General features: G+C 40.8%; 1 protein-coding gene across 4 annotated transcripts in view; it reads right to left on the bottom strand.

The window, feature by feature from the left end:
* Positions 1-8,589: 8,589 nt before the first annotated feature.
* The window catches only part of TP63 (tumor protein p63), a 226,409-nt gene continuing 216,731 nt past the window's right edge, over positions 8,590-18,267 (bottom strand). For 2 of the 4 annotated variants that reach the window (XM_028101038.2, XM_028101037.2), the window contains exons 11-14: positions 15,974-16,131; positions 13,412-13,556; positions 11,984-12,077; positions 8,590-9,026 (exon numbers count right to left, since the gene is read on the bottom strand). In XM_028101038.2, the coding sequence (XP_027956839.1) occupies positions 8,730-9,026; positions 11,984-12,077; positions 13,412-13,556; positions 15,974-16,131 (694 nt within the window). In that variant the 3' untranslated portion in view covers positions 8,590-8,729. Of the gene's footprint in view, positions 9,027-11,983; positions 12,078-13,411; positions 13,557-15,973; positions 16,132-17,566; positions 17,588-18,267 lie in introns of all 4 variants that reach the window. The other 2 variants (XM_088017426.1, XM_028101039.2) reach the window with 2 other exon arrangements.

Consider the following 18,267-nt stretch of genomic DNA (forward strand, 5'->3'; position numbering starts at 1 on the left):
AACACCAAACATTAAAAATATATTTCCTAGGGCTTCTCCTGCCTGAGTGAGTTTCACAAAAGTGAATTTCCTAGAATATTCTTTTAAAAGAATATTGGATATTTACAGAATACCAGGATTCGTTCTAATATACCAGACATGCTGCTACCTTGATGCCACTCTAATTCCAGAATCCTTGAGAACAGATGTCTGAACATATCCAAAATGCATTTGGCAGGAGGCCCTGTGAAATGACACAGCAGAATTCCTATTTGTTTCACAGCCTGGAGTCTGACAATGGGTTGATCTTTGTGTTCTTTCTCTTTTCACTCTCATTTAAAATCCAGTCTTCTCTGAACCCGGGGTATTGTGAGTGCTTCCAAGTGCTTTCTCTTCAGGAAGGTCTTGGTTAGTTGAAGAAAAATGAGATACAGCTTGATGTGGACCTAGCTGAAAAACAGTAGGACAGAATGATCAACTTATAAAAGGCAGTACCTAGAGTTTAGAAATATAAAACCATTATTGCAAATCATAATTTCTTTTACAGACAAAATTGTGGCATCCCCCCATATTGTGGAACAAATATCAGAGGAGTTAAAGTGCCATAAAATTCGTAATATACTCTCTGCTGTTCCCTATGCAAAGCTTTCTTTGCTAGAAATCTCTTCCTGTCTCTTGGCCCTCCGCATGTAACTTTTACCCAAATTACAAAATACTATACCTCCAAGGTCCTAGGCCTAGAATTCTGATCAAAATTGCAAAGGAGAAATCTGTCAGTACTTGTCACCCACTTGGCGCATGGATTCAGGATCAGTGTGCGGAATTACAAATCTCATACATTTCCAGTGTACGCCCAACATTGACTCTAAAAACTCTACTTTAAACTAATGAACTAGTCTTATCTTAAAATACATATATGTATTTTTGAACTTTGAGGCTGTAATTTGTCTTAAAGCTGTAACTTCATATCTACTTCAGCAGAGTTGTTTTTATGACATCCTTCAGCTCTCTTTTAAAGGATATTACTGAAATACTTACGTGTCAGGGGTTCACACCCCTCCGATTACAGATACTGAAACTGAGGTACAGAGGGTTAAGCATCTGGCCCCAATCACCAGACTTCTTTCAGTACAATGTTCTTTCTACTCTGTCTCTTTGTATTTCCACGGAAATCTATGTCTGCCTAATCATTTTTGGCATGAGCCTGAAGCACCGGGAGAAAAGACAATGTCAATCAAGTTCAGAAAAATAATAATGGACACTAAGGCTTTTATGGGTACAAAGAGGCTGCTGGGAAACTAGACTTATGGCAGGAAGTGTCCTATGTTCTAGTTTATCTCAAAAGGGAACCGTAGGATATGAAAGAGAAAGAATCATTGAAGGGAGAATGCCAGTCTGTGGGTGCCCAACTCAAGATTAATGGTGCCTTTCCTGGGTCAGAAGGTTCTACTGTGCACCCACCACTCATGTACAACCCTTTATTCCATCTTTTTATTTTGCTATCAGGAGTGCCTTTTGTACCAACTAGGATTCCTGGGTTTAGATAATCCAGACAATGCACCCAAAAGCAGAAATATGGTCCCTGGAACTCAGACGTCCTATGCAATTTTTAGATAATTCAAGAATGGTTAATTGACATTAGGTCTTTGGTGTTCTGTAACTATTAATATCAGGGAAGTTATTTGAGTAACTAACATTGTAGCAGGAAAAAAAATGTCATTGCCCATTATCATCTGAGTCTAATTTTTAAAAAATATTTTAGTGATTTTTGTGAATGAAATACAGAAGAATAAAGGCAGAGTGAAAAACATCATCAGAAAATTTAATAAGAATTTTAGTGTAGTAAACCTAAAATTTTGTTCTTTGCTTTCATGATTTTAGTGGTACATATACACAAAAGGGGAAATATCCCCCAAATGCAATTAACTGCTCATGAACTATCATGCCATCCGGAACATACCCATCTTGTAAATACTGACTTCAACTACATCTCTGATATGTTCTAGCTTATTATTACTTCTGATTGTTCATCTTGCATTTGCATCATCAAAATGCAATACTTGAAAAAATTTTTTCAAAAAATTTTTTTATTTGATGGCTCATGATTTTGAGGAAGAGAGGATGACCATGTTTTTGCTCCAGAATTGCAAAATGTTTTTATTTTTACATTTATAAACACCAACTAGAATGACCGATGAGTTGTATTTCTACATCATCCAATTTTTTTTTCCAATTACCTCTGATACACACCTACCTTCAGCAAGTGTCCACTTGTGAAGCATCTGGGATAAATTTTGGTGCACAAGAATTATTAAAGAATACTGTTTCATGTCATTTTAGAAAGACAGGATGGTTAAGTTCTTGTCCCCCAATTTTACATGGCAAAGTTCTCCTTGCTGAATAATTAACTATATGAGTACTATATCCTTTGTATCCCTAGAACTATATTGCTCAACCATTGAGCCTTTTGTTTGAGAAAATTCATCTAGGAGATCATCCCATGAAAACTTAGTCTGAGATTGAACGTAGACAATCTGTTTCACCATCTTCATTGGGGTCCGAAGTGGCACTGTGTCGTTATAGTCATCTTCTGATTTAACAATTTTGAAACCTCTTCCTCTGTCAATTTTAATCTCTTTGCTGTTAGAGGGAGAAAATGAAAAAAATAGGAATTCTTATGAAAAACTAAAAGCAGGCTACAAAGATAAAGATTACAAAGACTACCTCCTTAAAAGATGATGCTCTTGGGCAACACAGCAAAAACCAAAACAAAACAAAACAAAAAAACAAAAACAAAAAACTAGATAATTGTGCAACAGTAGATTCATCTCACCTCCCTTCTAGATTTCTTACTGCATCATCGTTCTAGGCCAGTTGGCCAGTGGAACTGTAATGAAAGTCACTTGTATAATTTTACATTTTCTAGTGGGCACATAAAATATAAAAGGAAACTAATATTAATTCTAATAGTATATTTTACTTAATCCATAGTATCTTTTAACATGGAATCAACATAAAAAAATTATCACTGAGCTATTTTATATTCTTTATTTTTATTCTAAGTCTCTGAAATCTAATATGTATCTTACACTTAGAACACATTTCAATTTGATTTGATTATTTTTTAAGCACATTTCAATTTTAAATAGCCACATTTCAAGTGATCACAGTCACATGCAGCGAGTGGCTACCACATTAGCATAGTTTTGGACAATTCCACCATTCTTCCCTTTTTAAACCTTTTAGTCTTTTGTTTTTTGGCTCATTGGAATTGGGAAGTATGAATAAAGTAATTCCTACAATGGTAAAGAGAGAAAATGTCTCAAGATATGAAAAGGCAAAATCACTACATTTTCATACTGCTTTTTAGGTTTATAAAGGGTCTAACAGAACCTATGATAATTGCAAGACATACATTTTATTGTTTTTTTAAAGTAGTTCTGGAATTGTTAAAACAACAATAAGGGAACATAAAACTGAAAAAAAAAAAAGGGCCAAAGACTTTAACAGATATCTCCCTGAAAGAGATATACTGATGAAAAATAAGCATGTGAAAAGATGCTCCACATATGTCACCAGCAAAATCCATATTAAAACAATGAGATACCACTGTGTCCCTATTAGAATGGTAAAAATCCAGAACACTAACACCACCAAAGGCTGGCAAGGATAGGAAGCAACAGGAACTCTCATTTATTGCTGATGGGAAGGCAAAATAGGATAGCCACTTTCAAAGACAATTTGGCAGTTTCTTACAAAACTAAACATATTCTTACCATGCAATCCACCAATCCCATTCTTTGGAATTACCCAAAAGAGTTGAAAATTTATGTCTATGCACGAGTGCATAGACATAAAAAAACTTGCACAATCAGTGCAACAATTAATTATTCGGCAAGTGGAATTTCGCCATGTAAATTTTGGGAACCAGAACTTGACCGTCCTGTTTTTCTAAAATGACATGAAACAGTATAACAATTCCTGTGCACAAAAATTTACCCCATATGCTTCACGAGTGGACAGATGCTGAACGTAGGTGTGTGTCTGAGGTAATTGGGAAAAAAAATGGATGATGTAGAGACTTTATAGAGACTTTATTTGTAACTGCCAAAACTTGGAAGCAACCAGGATGTCCTTCAGTAAGTTGAAGGACAAAGACCTGGAACATTCAGACAATGGAGTATTAATCCGCACTAAAAAGAAATAAGCTATTAAGCCATTAAAAGGCATAGAGGAAGCTTAAGTGCATATGACTGAGTGAAAGAAGTACATCTGGAAAGACTGCATGCATGCTGTGTGATTCTAGCTATACAACATTCTGGAACAGGCAAAACCATGGAGATCGTAATAGGATTGCCAGACAGTAAAAGTGGTTGCCAGGGGTTTTGGGTTGGGAAGGATGCATAGGCGGAGTACAGAGCAATTTCAGGGCAGTGAAACTACTCTGTATGATACTATAATGGTGGGTACATGTCACTGTATATTTGTCCAAACCCATAGAATGTTCAGCAACAAGACTGAACCCCAATGTATCCCATGGACTTTGGGGGATAATGGGGGTCAGTGCAGGTTCAACTGCAACACAGGTAGCACTCTGGTGGGGGATGCTGGTAATGAGGGCAGCTGTGCACCTGTGGAGTCAGAGGCCACATGGGAAATTTCTGTACTAGCCTCTCAATTTTGCTATGAAAAGAAAACTACACTAAAAAAGTCTTAAAATGTTTTTAAAAATTTTTTTCTTTGCACTTCAGAAGACCTCCAAGAGAACAAAAGCCATGAAGTAGCAATCTATGGAAATGGCTGTAACTGCTCAGAAAAATAAACTACAATTGAGTCCAAAGTGCCTTAATAGTGTATCAAGAATTAACCATTTTCTTTGCCTTTAATTTTGCTTTTCCTAGAAACATTGTATCCATCATTTCATTTTGGGGGATCTATCACCTAGATTTTAAGGAATAAGAATTTTGAAACTTTTGGTACCCCTAATTTAAGTCGAACCTGCTTTTCCTATAAGGATGTATATATTCATAATGTGATTCTATATATATTCATAATGTGATTCTATATTCCTATAAACAGGAAAACACGTTGATATTTTTAAGTACTCTATATTATATATAATCCTATTCTGTAAAGTTATTTATAAATCTAAGGTACTGAGCTGTTTTCATGCCATCTAATGTAAGCCCATAAAAAAAACAAACTCTCATTTCTTTAGTAAAAATCATTAAACCATGTTGATAGTATTTTATTGGCTGAATCAATGTATATAATTGAAGGGTGATAGTAACAACACTGAGTTTAAAGGGGAACATGCCCAGAGCCCACCATCTGCAGTGCTGTTTCCACATACAGTAAGATAATCTGCATCCCTCCCCCACACTGCTGAGGTCATTGCCACATGAAAGTCACTAAACAGACATTAGGAATATCTGTAGTCTAGTCCCTGTTCCAAAGCAAACTCATTCTGATTTCAATGAAATAAAGTATTACATCTGGGAGGATCTCGTGTACCAAACGAGGATAGCTTCCTGGTCTTTCCTACCTCATAGGTTGGCTAAACTAAGAAAATAATGATTATTTGGCCTGAGATGAGAAACATCAACATTTGAACCTCTGTAATGTTTCTTTCAGTGCCTCTTCCTCTTCCTCAATGACAAAAATAAAGCCAAAGGACGGGCGGACAGATGGACAGACAGAAGACAGACACACACACCCCATCAGCACAATTTCTCAATGCATTTTTATTTATTTTTTAATTTTATTGCATGTCCTGGCAAACATAAGTGGCTTGAAGATTTGCCTCTGGCTCACCAAAAGCCCATTACACAAAATACCAAAAGACAAGCAACAGAAGCTTAAAAAAAAAAATGTATCACATCTATAAGAAAGAAACTTTCAAAACATTAATAAAGCATATAAAACATTTGACATTTAACTTTTGTACAATTATAAAAATAATAAAAAAAACACAACCTTTAACATTCAACATCCCACATACTGTACTGTAGGAGAATATCAAGAAAACAAAAGGCAAATGGATTTAATGAAGAAAGTTCTGTTCTCCCTTTCTGTTTCTCATCCCTTTCAAACAAAAATCTATCCACTTGTCAGCAGACTGCATTGAGCTGAGCCCCACCCCCACCCCAGGACCTCCACTAAGTCCACTCCCACTCGTCAGTTCTGAATACTCGTTCACCCCTTATCCTAGCTACTCATACACTCAAAGAGCAGAAGTTGCTACCAGGACATGAGGCCAGTCACTGTGCTTAGCCTTGGCTAGTGCCAAACACGTAAGATACAGTACAGGAATTTCTGAGTCCCTAGTGCTACCTGAACAGTGCTGAAATAGCTCAGAAGAGGTCCTAGGTTTGTTCAAACACTCAGGACAGTCGGGGAAGCCATCTGCCCTCCGAGCATTGCCAATGCACAGCTTTCATTCTTCCCCTCAGTAAGTTTTCAAAGCCAAGTCGCATATGTACTCCACAAATTAACAGTGCCCCTTACCATTTAAGCACAATAAAACTTTGAAATCAAGGACTCACTCTCTTGAACATACAAAATAAAAATAATAATAAAAAACAACATTTCCTCCCCCCTATCTTACAGTTATGGCATTTGTTTTTCTTGTTTGGCATTGTAGTCTTACTAAATGATGTTTCCATGAAAATATAAAAACAATAATAATAATAAAAAAAAAGCTTCAACTGTGGTTCTGGAAAACCCACTATCCCAAGAAGAAAATAAAAATGGAAACACAAAGTATGCAATTTCACACACAAAACATATATACACTTTTCAGGTGAAACTCATACATTATCGTTTTGAGCCACGTTAGCCCTTTTGCACTTGAAAACAACAGTGGAAGCTTCTGTGCAATTATAGCCCTTTATCAGAACGCACAGAAGGATTTTAGAGCTCATTAGCGTATGTACAAAATATTTGTATTAGAGTTTGGGGAAAAAAAAAGCATCTTTCTGAAAGATCTACAGGAATATTGTCATTTACACATTTTCCCAAAGTCTGAAGATAACTCTCTGTTTATGTGGTTCAAGCAACACCTCCATTGGAAGGCTTATCCCCTGATCTGTGGGGACATTTTTATATCTGTGACAGTCCAGAAGAGAGATGGACGGGAAATTGGATTCTCACAGTCATTTTCCAATAAAGTCAAACTCCTATAACTGATGCCACAGGAAAACTGATTTCATAATTTTAGATTTTCTAAATCACCACTCCTATTTTAAACCTTAAAGAGAGAAAGATAAACGAGGCTCTATTTGCAAAATTTTATATAATAGGAGGGTTTTCAAAAGAAACATGTATCAAATAATATTAGCTATGTGTCAAAAGGTCTTTTAAGAATTTCAATTCATGGCTCACTGATCTCTTACTGCTTAATGGAGATTCAGTATTTCTATATGACTCCTGTTTTTCCTGGATATTCTGAATAGACACTACAATTTCAGTGTAAGAACTAGGGAGACAGCATTCATCCCAATCAAATCTACCTTAGTTCTAACAAGGGTAACAAATGTGTCATTGACTTAGTCAGTCTAGTATTGAAACTTGGTTGCAAGTATTTTCCCAATACATACTAAGAGATAAGGCATCTGGTATTAAATGTAAGGGGGTTGTTGATATACCCAGATACATGATACCCGATGTTTTTGAACTAGCTGCCAAGGACCTCTTCAGAATTTTAGCCATGGGATGCCTGGGTGGCTCAGTCAGTTAAGCGGCTGCCTTCAGCTCAGGTCATGGTCCCAGGGTCCTGGGATCGAGTCCTGCATCGGGCTCCCTGCTCAGCGGGGAGCCTGCTTCTCCCTCTCCCTCTGCCTGCTTCTCCCTCTGCTTGTGCTCTCTCTCTCTCTGACAAATAAATAAATAAAATTAAAAAAAAAAAAGAATTTTAGCCATGACCCACATTCCCCATTCCCAACCAAAAGCAAGAGAGGATATTTCCTTTCTTCTAGGGTGTGATAGTGTGAACATGGACTTTTTCTTGTAATTACCCTAAATGATCCCAAAGTGAACCACCATCACTAGTAGCAATGTCAGTAACATAAAGTTCACTAAAATAGAAAACCACGTGCATATGCATACGGTCTCACCCATACAGTATGCAATGGTAAATACAACAGGATCCCTCCCAAGGTTTGATGTGGCAATTGCTTAGCATCAAAAGAACTGAAAGGACATTTTTGTCACTCATATATGGCATCAAGCTCTAGACACCAATTACCATACATAATACCCCTTGAAAGAAGGGGTATGGATAAGCCATCCAAACAAGTAAATTAAAAAAATAAGTTGATAAGTGCAACTCAGTTTCCTTTCCTTTAAATTACATTTAAACAATACTCCATGCCCCCACCCAAAAATATATACTGTATATTTATATATTTATATATATAGTCTTAGACTATAAGGGTGAAAATGCTTTATAAAAGTCAATGAGAAATCTTTGCAGCTTAAGGAGACACCACTGCTCTTTTGCTCACTTCCACCTAGCCATGATAACTTCAGTCCTGCAAGCAATAGATTTGAAGGCTTAAAGCCAGAATCGGAATCAGATGCCAGGTTGGACATTAGATCAAAGACAGCCTCTTACTTCTTCTTCCCTTAAGAAGCCAGACTGAGAAGAGGAAAGAAAGGAGCTAAAGGGGACACTTTGAAGGTCAAGCATTAGTGCCTTGTAGGGAGGCAGACAGATGGGGAGAGGATGGGAGGTGTTCACACAGTAGTGCTCACTCCCCCTCTTCTTTGATGCGCTGTTGCTTGTTGCGACGAGCATCCATGTCAAAGTTGAAGTCATTCCACTCATCGCGGGGTGGAAAGGAGATGGTCTGGCGCAGGGTGAAGCGCACGGCATCAATAACGCGCTCGCCCCGGGTCTCGCTGGAGCCCACGCTGACTGTAGAGGCACCACTCGGGGTCCGCAGGAGGTGAGGAGGGGAGGAGAAGTCGTGGAGCTGCCGGTGGTCCAGGATGCCCTTCCAGATGGCATGTCGGAATTGCTCAGGGATTTTTAGACTTGCCAAATCCTGTGCAATAGGGAAGGAGAGTCAGGGAGAATTAGAACAAAGGGACAAACGGACATTTTGTTCCCCTCGTTTTGTCATTCCCAGTGTTCTGATTTAACCGACCTGAATTTACTGCTCTCTACACTGGAAAATACAGTTAGTTCTCGGATAACCCTTGGCATTTTATGTAACTAAGCAAAAGGTATGGCCTTGAGGTGCCATTTCTGCTTGTGGATAACACTTCACTTATTCTCTCCTGGTCTCAGTTTCTTTGCTGGTAAAATAGGGATATTAGTTAGACCAGAGGGCAAAGATCCTGCAACAAAAACAAGATAAAGTACCTTCCAACTCTTAAATCTACCTGGCTCTAGTCACTAGAAGAGAGAGATTAATGGACCATAACCACCACTCAAATGAGTTGATGAGAAGAAAAGATTACTAACAGGTATTGAACACTTTCTATATGCCAGGGACTGAACTAATTATTTTACATTCATGATCTCATTTAGTGCTCAGATTAGTGGTAGATACATTACACCTGTTTTATAGATCGAAAAGCTGAAGGTTAGAGAGGTTGACAAGTCTAAAGTTACACAACTAAGTAAATGAATTGGGGACCCCGGATAGCCTCTGAGCCTAAAACTGCCCTAATGGCCAGAAGGTTGCTTGGTGTTTGGATAAATCAGGATATCCAAATGCAGGTTATGTGTCCATGTTCTATGAATGGGAGTGGAAGGCATTACAAATGTGCTCGATCTTAACTAACTGCAGTGACATCTCTCACATTTATCTGCATTATCTCTTCATTAGCTTGTTTCAGTGATGGCTCACATCTTCTATGGAGCAGCATGGTGGGTAGAGAGAACACTGTGCTTGGAGTAAGAAGACCTCGACAGAGGTTTTTATTCTGTCACTGACTGGCTCTAGATCTTCATCAAGTCACTTTTCTCCTACTGGCCTCAGTTTCTTCCTTGGTAAAATGGGACAGAATTCCTTTTTTAGGTCAACACATATTATGGGCTCAGGTATAAATATGTATGTGAAAGTATTTTGCAAATTATAAAGCACACTATCTAAAGCTTCACCATTTGCATTATTACTGTATTAAATTATTATTAACCCATCCCGACACCTTAGAGGGGATACTCATGAAAACTCCCAAATTGAACCACATTCTTTTTTCCAGGAAGGGATGCCAAACAACTCAGACAGGTGTTGAGAGACAAGCTGGAAAAGAGGTTTCTATTTCCAGTAATGAGATGGAAGAAGCTGAGGCGAGGATGCAGAAATTAGATAGCCTCCCAGTTATTTCCCTGTTTGGATGCCCACAGTATGGGTCCTCTGATTTCCTATTCTAGCAGAAGAATACATTATAAAGAAGGCAACCCACATTTAGATAAGGAAGCGTAAGTCTTTATGCTTCTGAAATTCTCAGTAAGTCCAGAACTCCGTAAACTGGCCTCCATCAAGCTGTATGTTTCTCTAGATAGATCTGAACTTATAACTGACAGGTGAGGAAGATGTGACCCAGACACTGGCATGAGACCTAGCCAATGGCAGCAGAGAGGGACTTGCGGAGGACATCTGCAGATCCTAGTAGCCGAGGGAGCATCCTGACACACTCCCCAGTGGGGACAGTGAGCAAGTGGAAGGCATCATTTTAAAAATATAGGGAAGGGACGCATTCCCTGTTCTGTCACATAGGGCTGTCAAGCACAGGGCAACTCTGTTCTCCTCAATGGATGGGCATTGTTGTAAAGTGACTTGAAACCTGTCGAAACTTACTCCTAAAGCTTGATCTATAGTTTTCACTTAATTTATTCCACCAGGGAGCAGGAGTCAGGGTGATTTATGGGGTGGGGGAGAAGTGGGCAGAGGTGCGGTACGGCATATTCTTGTCATCACAGGGCTGGGGATTCTCATGCTGCAGGGGCATCTCTAGGATCGGTGCTCAAGGAGGGGAAAGAAGAGATCCCAACTAGAGAAGCAGCAGCAGAGGCAGACAGTATCTTCTTCCACCAGTCCAAAGTGCCCTCTGGAAGCTGGAAAAGAGGATAGTAAACCCCAAAGAGAGCAGCATGAAGAGCAGCCTGGGAGGAAACTCAGATTGCTATAAACCAGAACAATACAAGCTCCCATGTGAGCAGTTCAAGAAGCGGTGTAGGAAGGAAGAAAAAGTCCCCTTCTATCCAGCTTGCTCCAAAAGACAGAGGACATCAAAGCCAGAAGGGAGTGCTTTTGAACCCCATTTGATGAACTGAGGCTCAGAAAGGCAAAGTGATAACCTCAAGTTCTCATTATTACTGAAAAGCATGGATAGGACTTGAACCATGACCAGTGATTTTTGTCAATGGTCAGGGATGGCTTGACCCTATTCTGATAGAATTGAAAATGAACGAACACACGGTTCAAACTGAGAGGAACAGTTGAATCCTCCTTAAGGTCCAACTTTAAGGAAAGGTAGAAGAAGCCAGTTAATAGAGTTAAAGACCAGAAGCTTCCACCTGAGGGCTCTATTCCTGGTTCTGTCATCATCTCATGATGCAAATGATTATACTGTTGTCTCTCCATGTTTTAAAATGAGAATAATATCACCTGCTTCCTGCTAGTTTCCCTGGGTCTCATACAGACTAAGGAGAACATCTAGAAAGTTCTCGGAGTTCTTCAGAGATTATAAATTTTGTGGAGGCAGGAAATGGAGCTCCTCTTTCCCACTCTGAGTAGAATATGTGTGCAATAGACAAGTGTTGGCCAAGCTGACGAGCTGAGGAAGACTGATTGCTATGCTTCTCAGGTATGTAGGCAGGCTGAGGCCTAGGAGTCTTTCTAATCTGGTAATGGTTTCCACCAAAATTGAGGACTGAGGGCATGCTAAAAACAAATGTTAAAGCCAGGGGGAATTGAACTACCAGGTGGATGTCACCAGAGGGAGGAAAGGAAGAAATAAAACTCAAGAGAAAAGTCTAACAGTTACTTACATCCATGGAGTAATGCTCAATCTGATAGATGGTGGTCAGCCCCTGGGTCGTGAAATAGTCCAGACATGATGAACAGCCCAACCTCGCTAAGAAACTGCAGAGGGAGGAGGGAAGAGGAAGGAGGAAACAGAAAAAGAAAGTTCACCCCAACTGCATTGGCGAGATAAAGGAAAACCCAACATTTTGCCCTGGGATGCCCTACAAGAGAGACTAGGGGCAGATGAAATCAATCTACGCGGGCCTTGGATTTAGAGTTTGGGGATGGGTAGTGACTTGAACTTTAGGTCTCTAGACATTAAACTCAACTCCGAGGATTCCTGCAGAGCAGCGATTTTCAAATGGTGATTGGAATTCTAGGGGTTCTACAGAGAGAAGTGCCTGAGGAGCCATTGCAGGGGGTGAAAGGAAGGAGTCCAGTGGTCAGGTTCCCAGCGCTCTTGCCTCCTGCCTCTTCACTTCAAAAAAGCGCATCTCTACTTGAATTGCTTTGTATTGGGGGTTTATGAGAATGGTTCACGTGGCTAAGAAAAACTGGAGGCCACTATACTATGAAGTCATTCATGCTTTTTGATTTATGTCCTGCTCAGCATACAGACCCCCCTCCTTTTGGGTGCTGGCCTCCGACGGGTGATGCCGCCATCACCGAGCCACAGGCTGGGTGGCGCAAGCCATGCACTTTGCCATCTCTCTGACTGACGCTGCTTGGTGCTGCTGCATCAATCACAGGGGGATCAACACACATTATTCCAGCAGCCAAACAAGAGGATCATTCTGCACATGAAGCAGGGGCAGGCAATGTGTGCTAGGCGTGAGACGCGGCACCCACTCTTGCCTCAGGGGAGAAGGTCTTTGAGGCTCCAGGCCTTTCTTTCTCCTGGCTATCTGAACGCCCTTGCCTAGAGTTTGTGTACTTTGTCGATGGCCAAGGAACAGTGGCCATCAGGTTCTTGAAAGGCCCTGTCGTTTTTGCACACATTCAAACTTTTTAATGCACATCCCCCTCCGACATAATGAGGCCATGGTGGCTGAGAGCTATGAGTCCTGGAGAACGGGAAAGGGAGCGAGATAGCAAGTTTACTGCCCTTCTGGGAACCCCAGCCCTGAGCACCAATTTGAAGGCCCCAACTGACCATGTGAAGCTGTGAGGGAGGAAGGGGGTAAGTGAAGATGGGGGAAACAGGCATGAAAAAGGATATGCCTATCAACTCACATTTTCACTTTTTCCCATGCGGATCATAGTGCTTTTCCTTGATGAAACACTGCTGACCACTCCACAGAGCAGAGATACCAGTGCTGAACTGCCACCAGAGGAAGGGCTGCTTTCTTTTTTTTTTTCTCCCAACTGTGTCATGAACTCTGAGAGTGTCCACCCTCCACCACCCAGAGTTGCTTAGGACAGGCCCCCAGGGGCACATGCTGTGGACTCACCTGACAAGGCTGCAATCTGTGGGGTACGGAGGTGGGGGAGTGCAGTGGGAGGTGGATGGCATGGAGAGTGGGGGAGGGAGGGCCTGGGTGGGGCTGAGTCCATTCATGTCTCCAGCCATTGGCATGTGGGTGCCCATCATAGGAACTGAACAGAAGCAGGAGGAACAGAGAGGGTTACTGCCATCATCAGTACCAGCTTCCCAGTGGTCCATCTTGCGTGGTTTAATGTTACCAAGGGCCGAATTCACCAGCTTTCCTAGTCAGCCTTCTCTCTCACTACACCCCTTCGAGGACCCTACATCTCATCCAACAGAATAGAACAGTCACCAAACTCCAAACTAGTCACCAAACACCAAACACTTTTCGGCCTTTGTACATTCTCTTTGGACAATCTCCCCCCACTTCCTTCCCTACTTCTAATGCTCTAACTGCTCATTACCCCTGATGTTAACATATTCCTCTTTGTATCTGCCTTTGTAGGTTATATTTCTGTCTCTCTCATTAGGCTAATTCCTCAAGCATGGAGATCAGTTAGACCTTGTACAGGTCTCGATCCCCACCTCGCATAGTACCTGGCACCAATCACATGCTCAGTAAACTGATGTGCAGTGAACAAGTGCAGAGACCTGTGAATGAGAGAGTGACCTCTGGGATATTTGTCTGGGGATAGGAGTATTTACTGCAATATTTGGGAACCATAGGCCTAATAAGGAAGGATGAAATTAAAGATTCCAGCTCTTTCTTATGGTCCATTTCTGGATTGTATTCGGGGACACCAGCAACCCTGATTGTTTTTTTTTTTTACTAAACTACAAACTGGAAACATTCACCTACAGAGAAGAAAAGCTTAATACTGATAATACTTATGAGGCAAATTTTGTCTTCAGGTGAAAAAAAGAGCAAAGGAACATATCTACAAAAAGATTAACGCAGGGGCGCCTGGGCGGCTCAGTCGTTAGGCGCCTGCCTTCGGCTCAGGTCATGATCCCAGCGTCCTGGGATCCAGCACTGCATCAGGCTCCCTGCTCTGTGGGAAGCCTGCTTCTCCCTCTGCCCCTCCCCCCCTGCTTGTGTTCCCTCTCTTGCTGTCAATCTCTCTGTCAGATAAATAAATAAAATCTTTAAAAAAAAAGATTAATGCAATTTTTTTTTTTTTTTTTTTTAAGTGAATCAAATATGCCAAAAGGAGAGGCCTCTGCCACTAACTGGCCAGCTAAGGAGCATGGGCTTATCATATCTCATCAGTTTTCCCTCTGACTTTGTTGATGATATCAGAGAAAAACTGTGAAGTATAAATGAGAAAATGTAGGCAAACTATAACTTTCACAAACGTGAAGGAACAAAAGGACTCTAAGATGTCACAAGAAAGAAAATAAAGTAAAAATATACATGGTGCTTCTTCCTTTTATCGTCAAAACAGCAGACCTGTCAAGGGGTAAGAATTTGAGCCTTAAGATGCATCGATCACTAGTGAGAGAGCAGTTTGGCTCTAAAGTCTTTGTTGCCAGACCAGGCAACCATTATCGCACGCACTCTATCTCATTTAAATCTGAATGTTCGCCATCAGACCATAGAGAGTCACAATCCTAGCTTCCCTTAACTTCTTTAAAAAACAAACCAAAAAAACACCTAGTCTCTTCAAGGCAATACTTAAATGCACATTGAAAGGCTTGATCAGAATAATGAAGGATTTCAAAGGACAAGATTGAGGCATTGTTTTCTGATGTGCATTATAGGACACATGTGCAGTGTTTAGGGTTCGGCATCCCTGAGGATATGAGACATCCTTCTGCATTTTATCCTCCTTTTGGTTTTCTCTAGTTTGGGAATTCACTCTGCTAGATTTAGTTCTAGTGGATAAGATAATTCTATTTACAGCAAAGCTATATAGCAATCATCATCCATTTGGAGGCCTGTTCTCACGTTGCCTCTTACAGTTACACTTAGTTGATGTGAGGAATCTGTGCATGAATAAGTAAAAGGGAGACTCTCTTCTCTATGTCAATTCCTTAACGACTGTATACAAGATGGAGTAGACAAGCTGAGAAGACCAAGATCATAGGGACACAGAATCATAAGATGTTAAATGTGCAGAGTGATAATTTTATGAACAGAAACTGAGCATCAGAGCAGAGAGGTGACTTGTCCACAGTTGCACAGCTAATACTGCAATAGAGGTCAGACTCTATAATCTATTTCTCTGGACTTTTAAGTCTACCACACCATGCTACATGTTGGAAAGATCTTCTTTTCGCTTTCTCAAAGGAGGTGGGAGGTGGGTCATCAGGTTGACAGGAAGTGGACTGTTGTTATCACAGAGATCTTTTTCCCTCCTGAAGGAACAACCCCCTCTATGTCTCCCACTGTGCTTTGTAATGAACCATATACTTCCAAAGTAACAAAAAGTTCACAAGAAACTCAAGCCATTCAACTGTAATCTGTTCTGTCCCACTCTGCCCCTCCTTAGCTTAGGAGCAAGCCTCTCCCCCATCCCAGAGCAGAGTCTTCCCATACACTAGCCCCTTTGACCCCTAAGGTGAAGTTAAAGGGAGAAGCTCTTACTGTTGGCTCCCATGCCATCAGGAATGGTGGTAGGGGTGAGGGCATTGCGCTGCTGAGGGTTGATAAGTTGGCTCACAGAAGGCAGCTTGTTCATGCTGTTCATTTTGTTCAGAGGTGGGGAGCTATTACCGTATGTAGACTGAGACTGCATCGAGGTCCTAGGAACACAAACATGGGAATGACAGTGAGCATGTGACACTGGAGGGGGGGTACTGGTCATATCCAACAGGTCTCAGATTAAAACATGGCTTTGAACTATACATTTGTAAAAATATTCCTCCGGGACCTATGACAAGAAGTTATTTGTGTTTCCATCCAAGAACTTTTTTTTTCTTTTTCTTTTTTAAATAATTTTCTATTATGTTATGTTAGTCACCATACATTACATCATTAGTTTTTGATGTAGTGTTCCATGATTCGTTGTTTGTGTAACACCCAGTGCTCCGTGCAGTACGTGCCCTCGTTAATACCCATCACCAGGCTAACCCATCCCCTCAGCCCCCCCTCCCCTCTAGAACCCTCAGTTTGATTCCCGGAGTCCATGGTCTCTCATGGTTCGTCTCCCCCCCGGTTCCCCCCCCTTCATTTTTCCCTTCCTTCTCCTAATGTCCTCCGTGCTATTCCGTATGTTCCAAATGTAAGTGAAACCATATGATAATTGACTTTCTCCAAGAACTTTTTTTTAACTAGGGAAGGACTACAAGGCTATCATCAAATCATATTTTTCCTGAATGTATAGAGTACAAAGTTGAATACCTTCCTAAAGAATCTCTTTTGTGAGGGGGAAAATAATTGCATCTTCCTTTTGCCTCTACATTATTTTTTCTCCATCCCTTTCCCCTCTCTTGCCCTTCAAGTCAAACAAGCTTGAAAATCATTGAGGGAAAAGAACTCAGTGAAGACCCACAGGCTTATGAAAGACATGCAGATGCCATTTTCAAACTGTAGCTGAGGCCCTTCATTTGCAGCTTCCTGGGCCATTTGGGATATGCATAAAATTAGTGCAAAGCCAATCAAACAGGGCATTTGGCAGCACAGCCTGCTCTCATGCAGAGGCCCCAACATGGAACCATGCTTTCTCAACTTAGAAGTTCATGGGCCATGAGAGAACCCATGGGGTTGCCAACAGCCTCTCTACACAGGAGAAGCCTGGCGCCCAAACAACTCTTCTGTTGACAAGTCTCCTGGGAGACAAGGGAAAAAGAACAATTCCATTAGCATAACTTCTATTTGGAAACTTACTGGGATTGGTTTGTCACACTATGCACTATATTACATAAAACATTCCCTACTCGACCGCCATTCCGCAAATTTTCTCTGATTATAGAACTGGTGATATCTACTACAATCACAGCAGGATATAGCATCAGAAAATTGAAGTGTAAGACTTCCTCTAGCATATATTAGAAACCATGGGTCCCTGTGTGGGCCACGAAACACCCTTGCAATTATTTTCTCACAAGAAAACTATATAAACTAAATACATATACACTTACTCGAGTTGGATGATAGAGGTAGAAAAACTGGCAAGAAACAATTCCATCTGTGAGAAGCTCATAGGGTAGTGGACACGGGGATAATAATCCGACCTACCTTGTAGGGTTATGGAGAGAACCGGAAAGGAGAAGGTGAGGAAGAACTTCATAGACTATATGGCATTTGCAGTGAGTAATTACTGTGACCACAGAATGAAGATTGGGCTTGAGCCTGTTTCTAACCCCTGGTGGGAAACGCTCCCCTTTTATAATCCTCAAACAAAAGGCATTATTTTGTTCCTGTCTCTCTCCTCCCTGCAGCCATATTTATATTAGAGGACAGAGAAAAAAAGTTTTCTGAGTTTTATTATAGATATATAAAATACAAAATTTTGCGGCTCTACAAATGCACCCAGCTTCCAGACAAAGGTGGTATAAAGTGTCTGAAAGAATAATAAAAGGGGGGCTCTAGCACTTGAGTGCCACTGTGGGACGACACTTGGCCTTTGAGGCTGCCGCTCTGCATTCTCCATAATTACACAAAAGAGAGAAGGCTCCATTCCTTGTCTCTGAAGAGCCACGGCTAGAGGAATTCAAACAATATGCTGGGTACACATTTGCGTAAATAAGGATGACAGTTGATGTACCATTAACAATTCAGCTGCATTTTACAATTAATGATTTTAAAGTAGGAGGGCACGGATTTTTCTATTTAGACCTTTTGGAGAACTCACAATTATAGGTCCATGTCGTATAAACAGGTGTTTATGTGATAAGCCCTCCCAACTGTAAGACACTTCAGGTTACTAAGTTCTCCTT

The sequence above is a fragment of the Eumetopias jubatus genome, unplaced genomic scaffold (genome assembly GCF_037043125.1).
Source record: "Eumetopias jubatus isolate StellerSeaLion01/CBP00866 unplaced genomic scaffold, mEumJub1_p1.0 scaffold_1, whole genome shotgun sequence".
NCBI classification, from domain to species: Eukaryota; Metazoa; Chordata; class Mammalia; order Carnivora; family Otariidae; genus Eumetopias; species Eumetopias jubatus.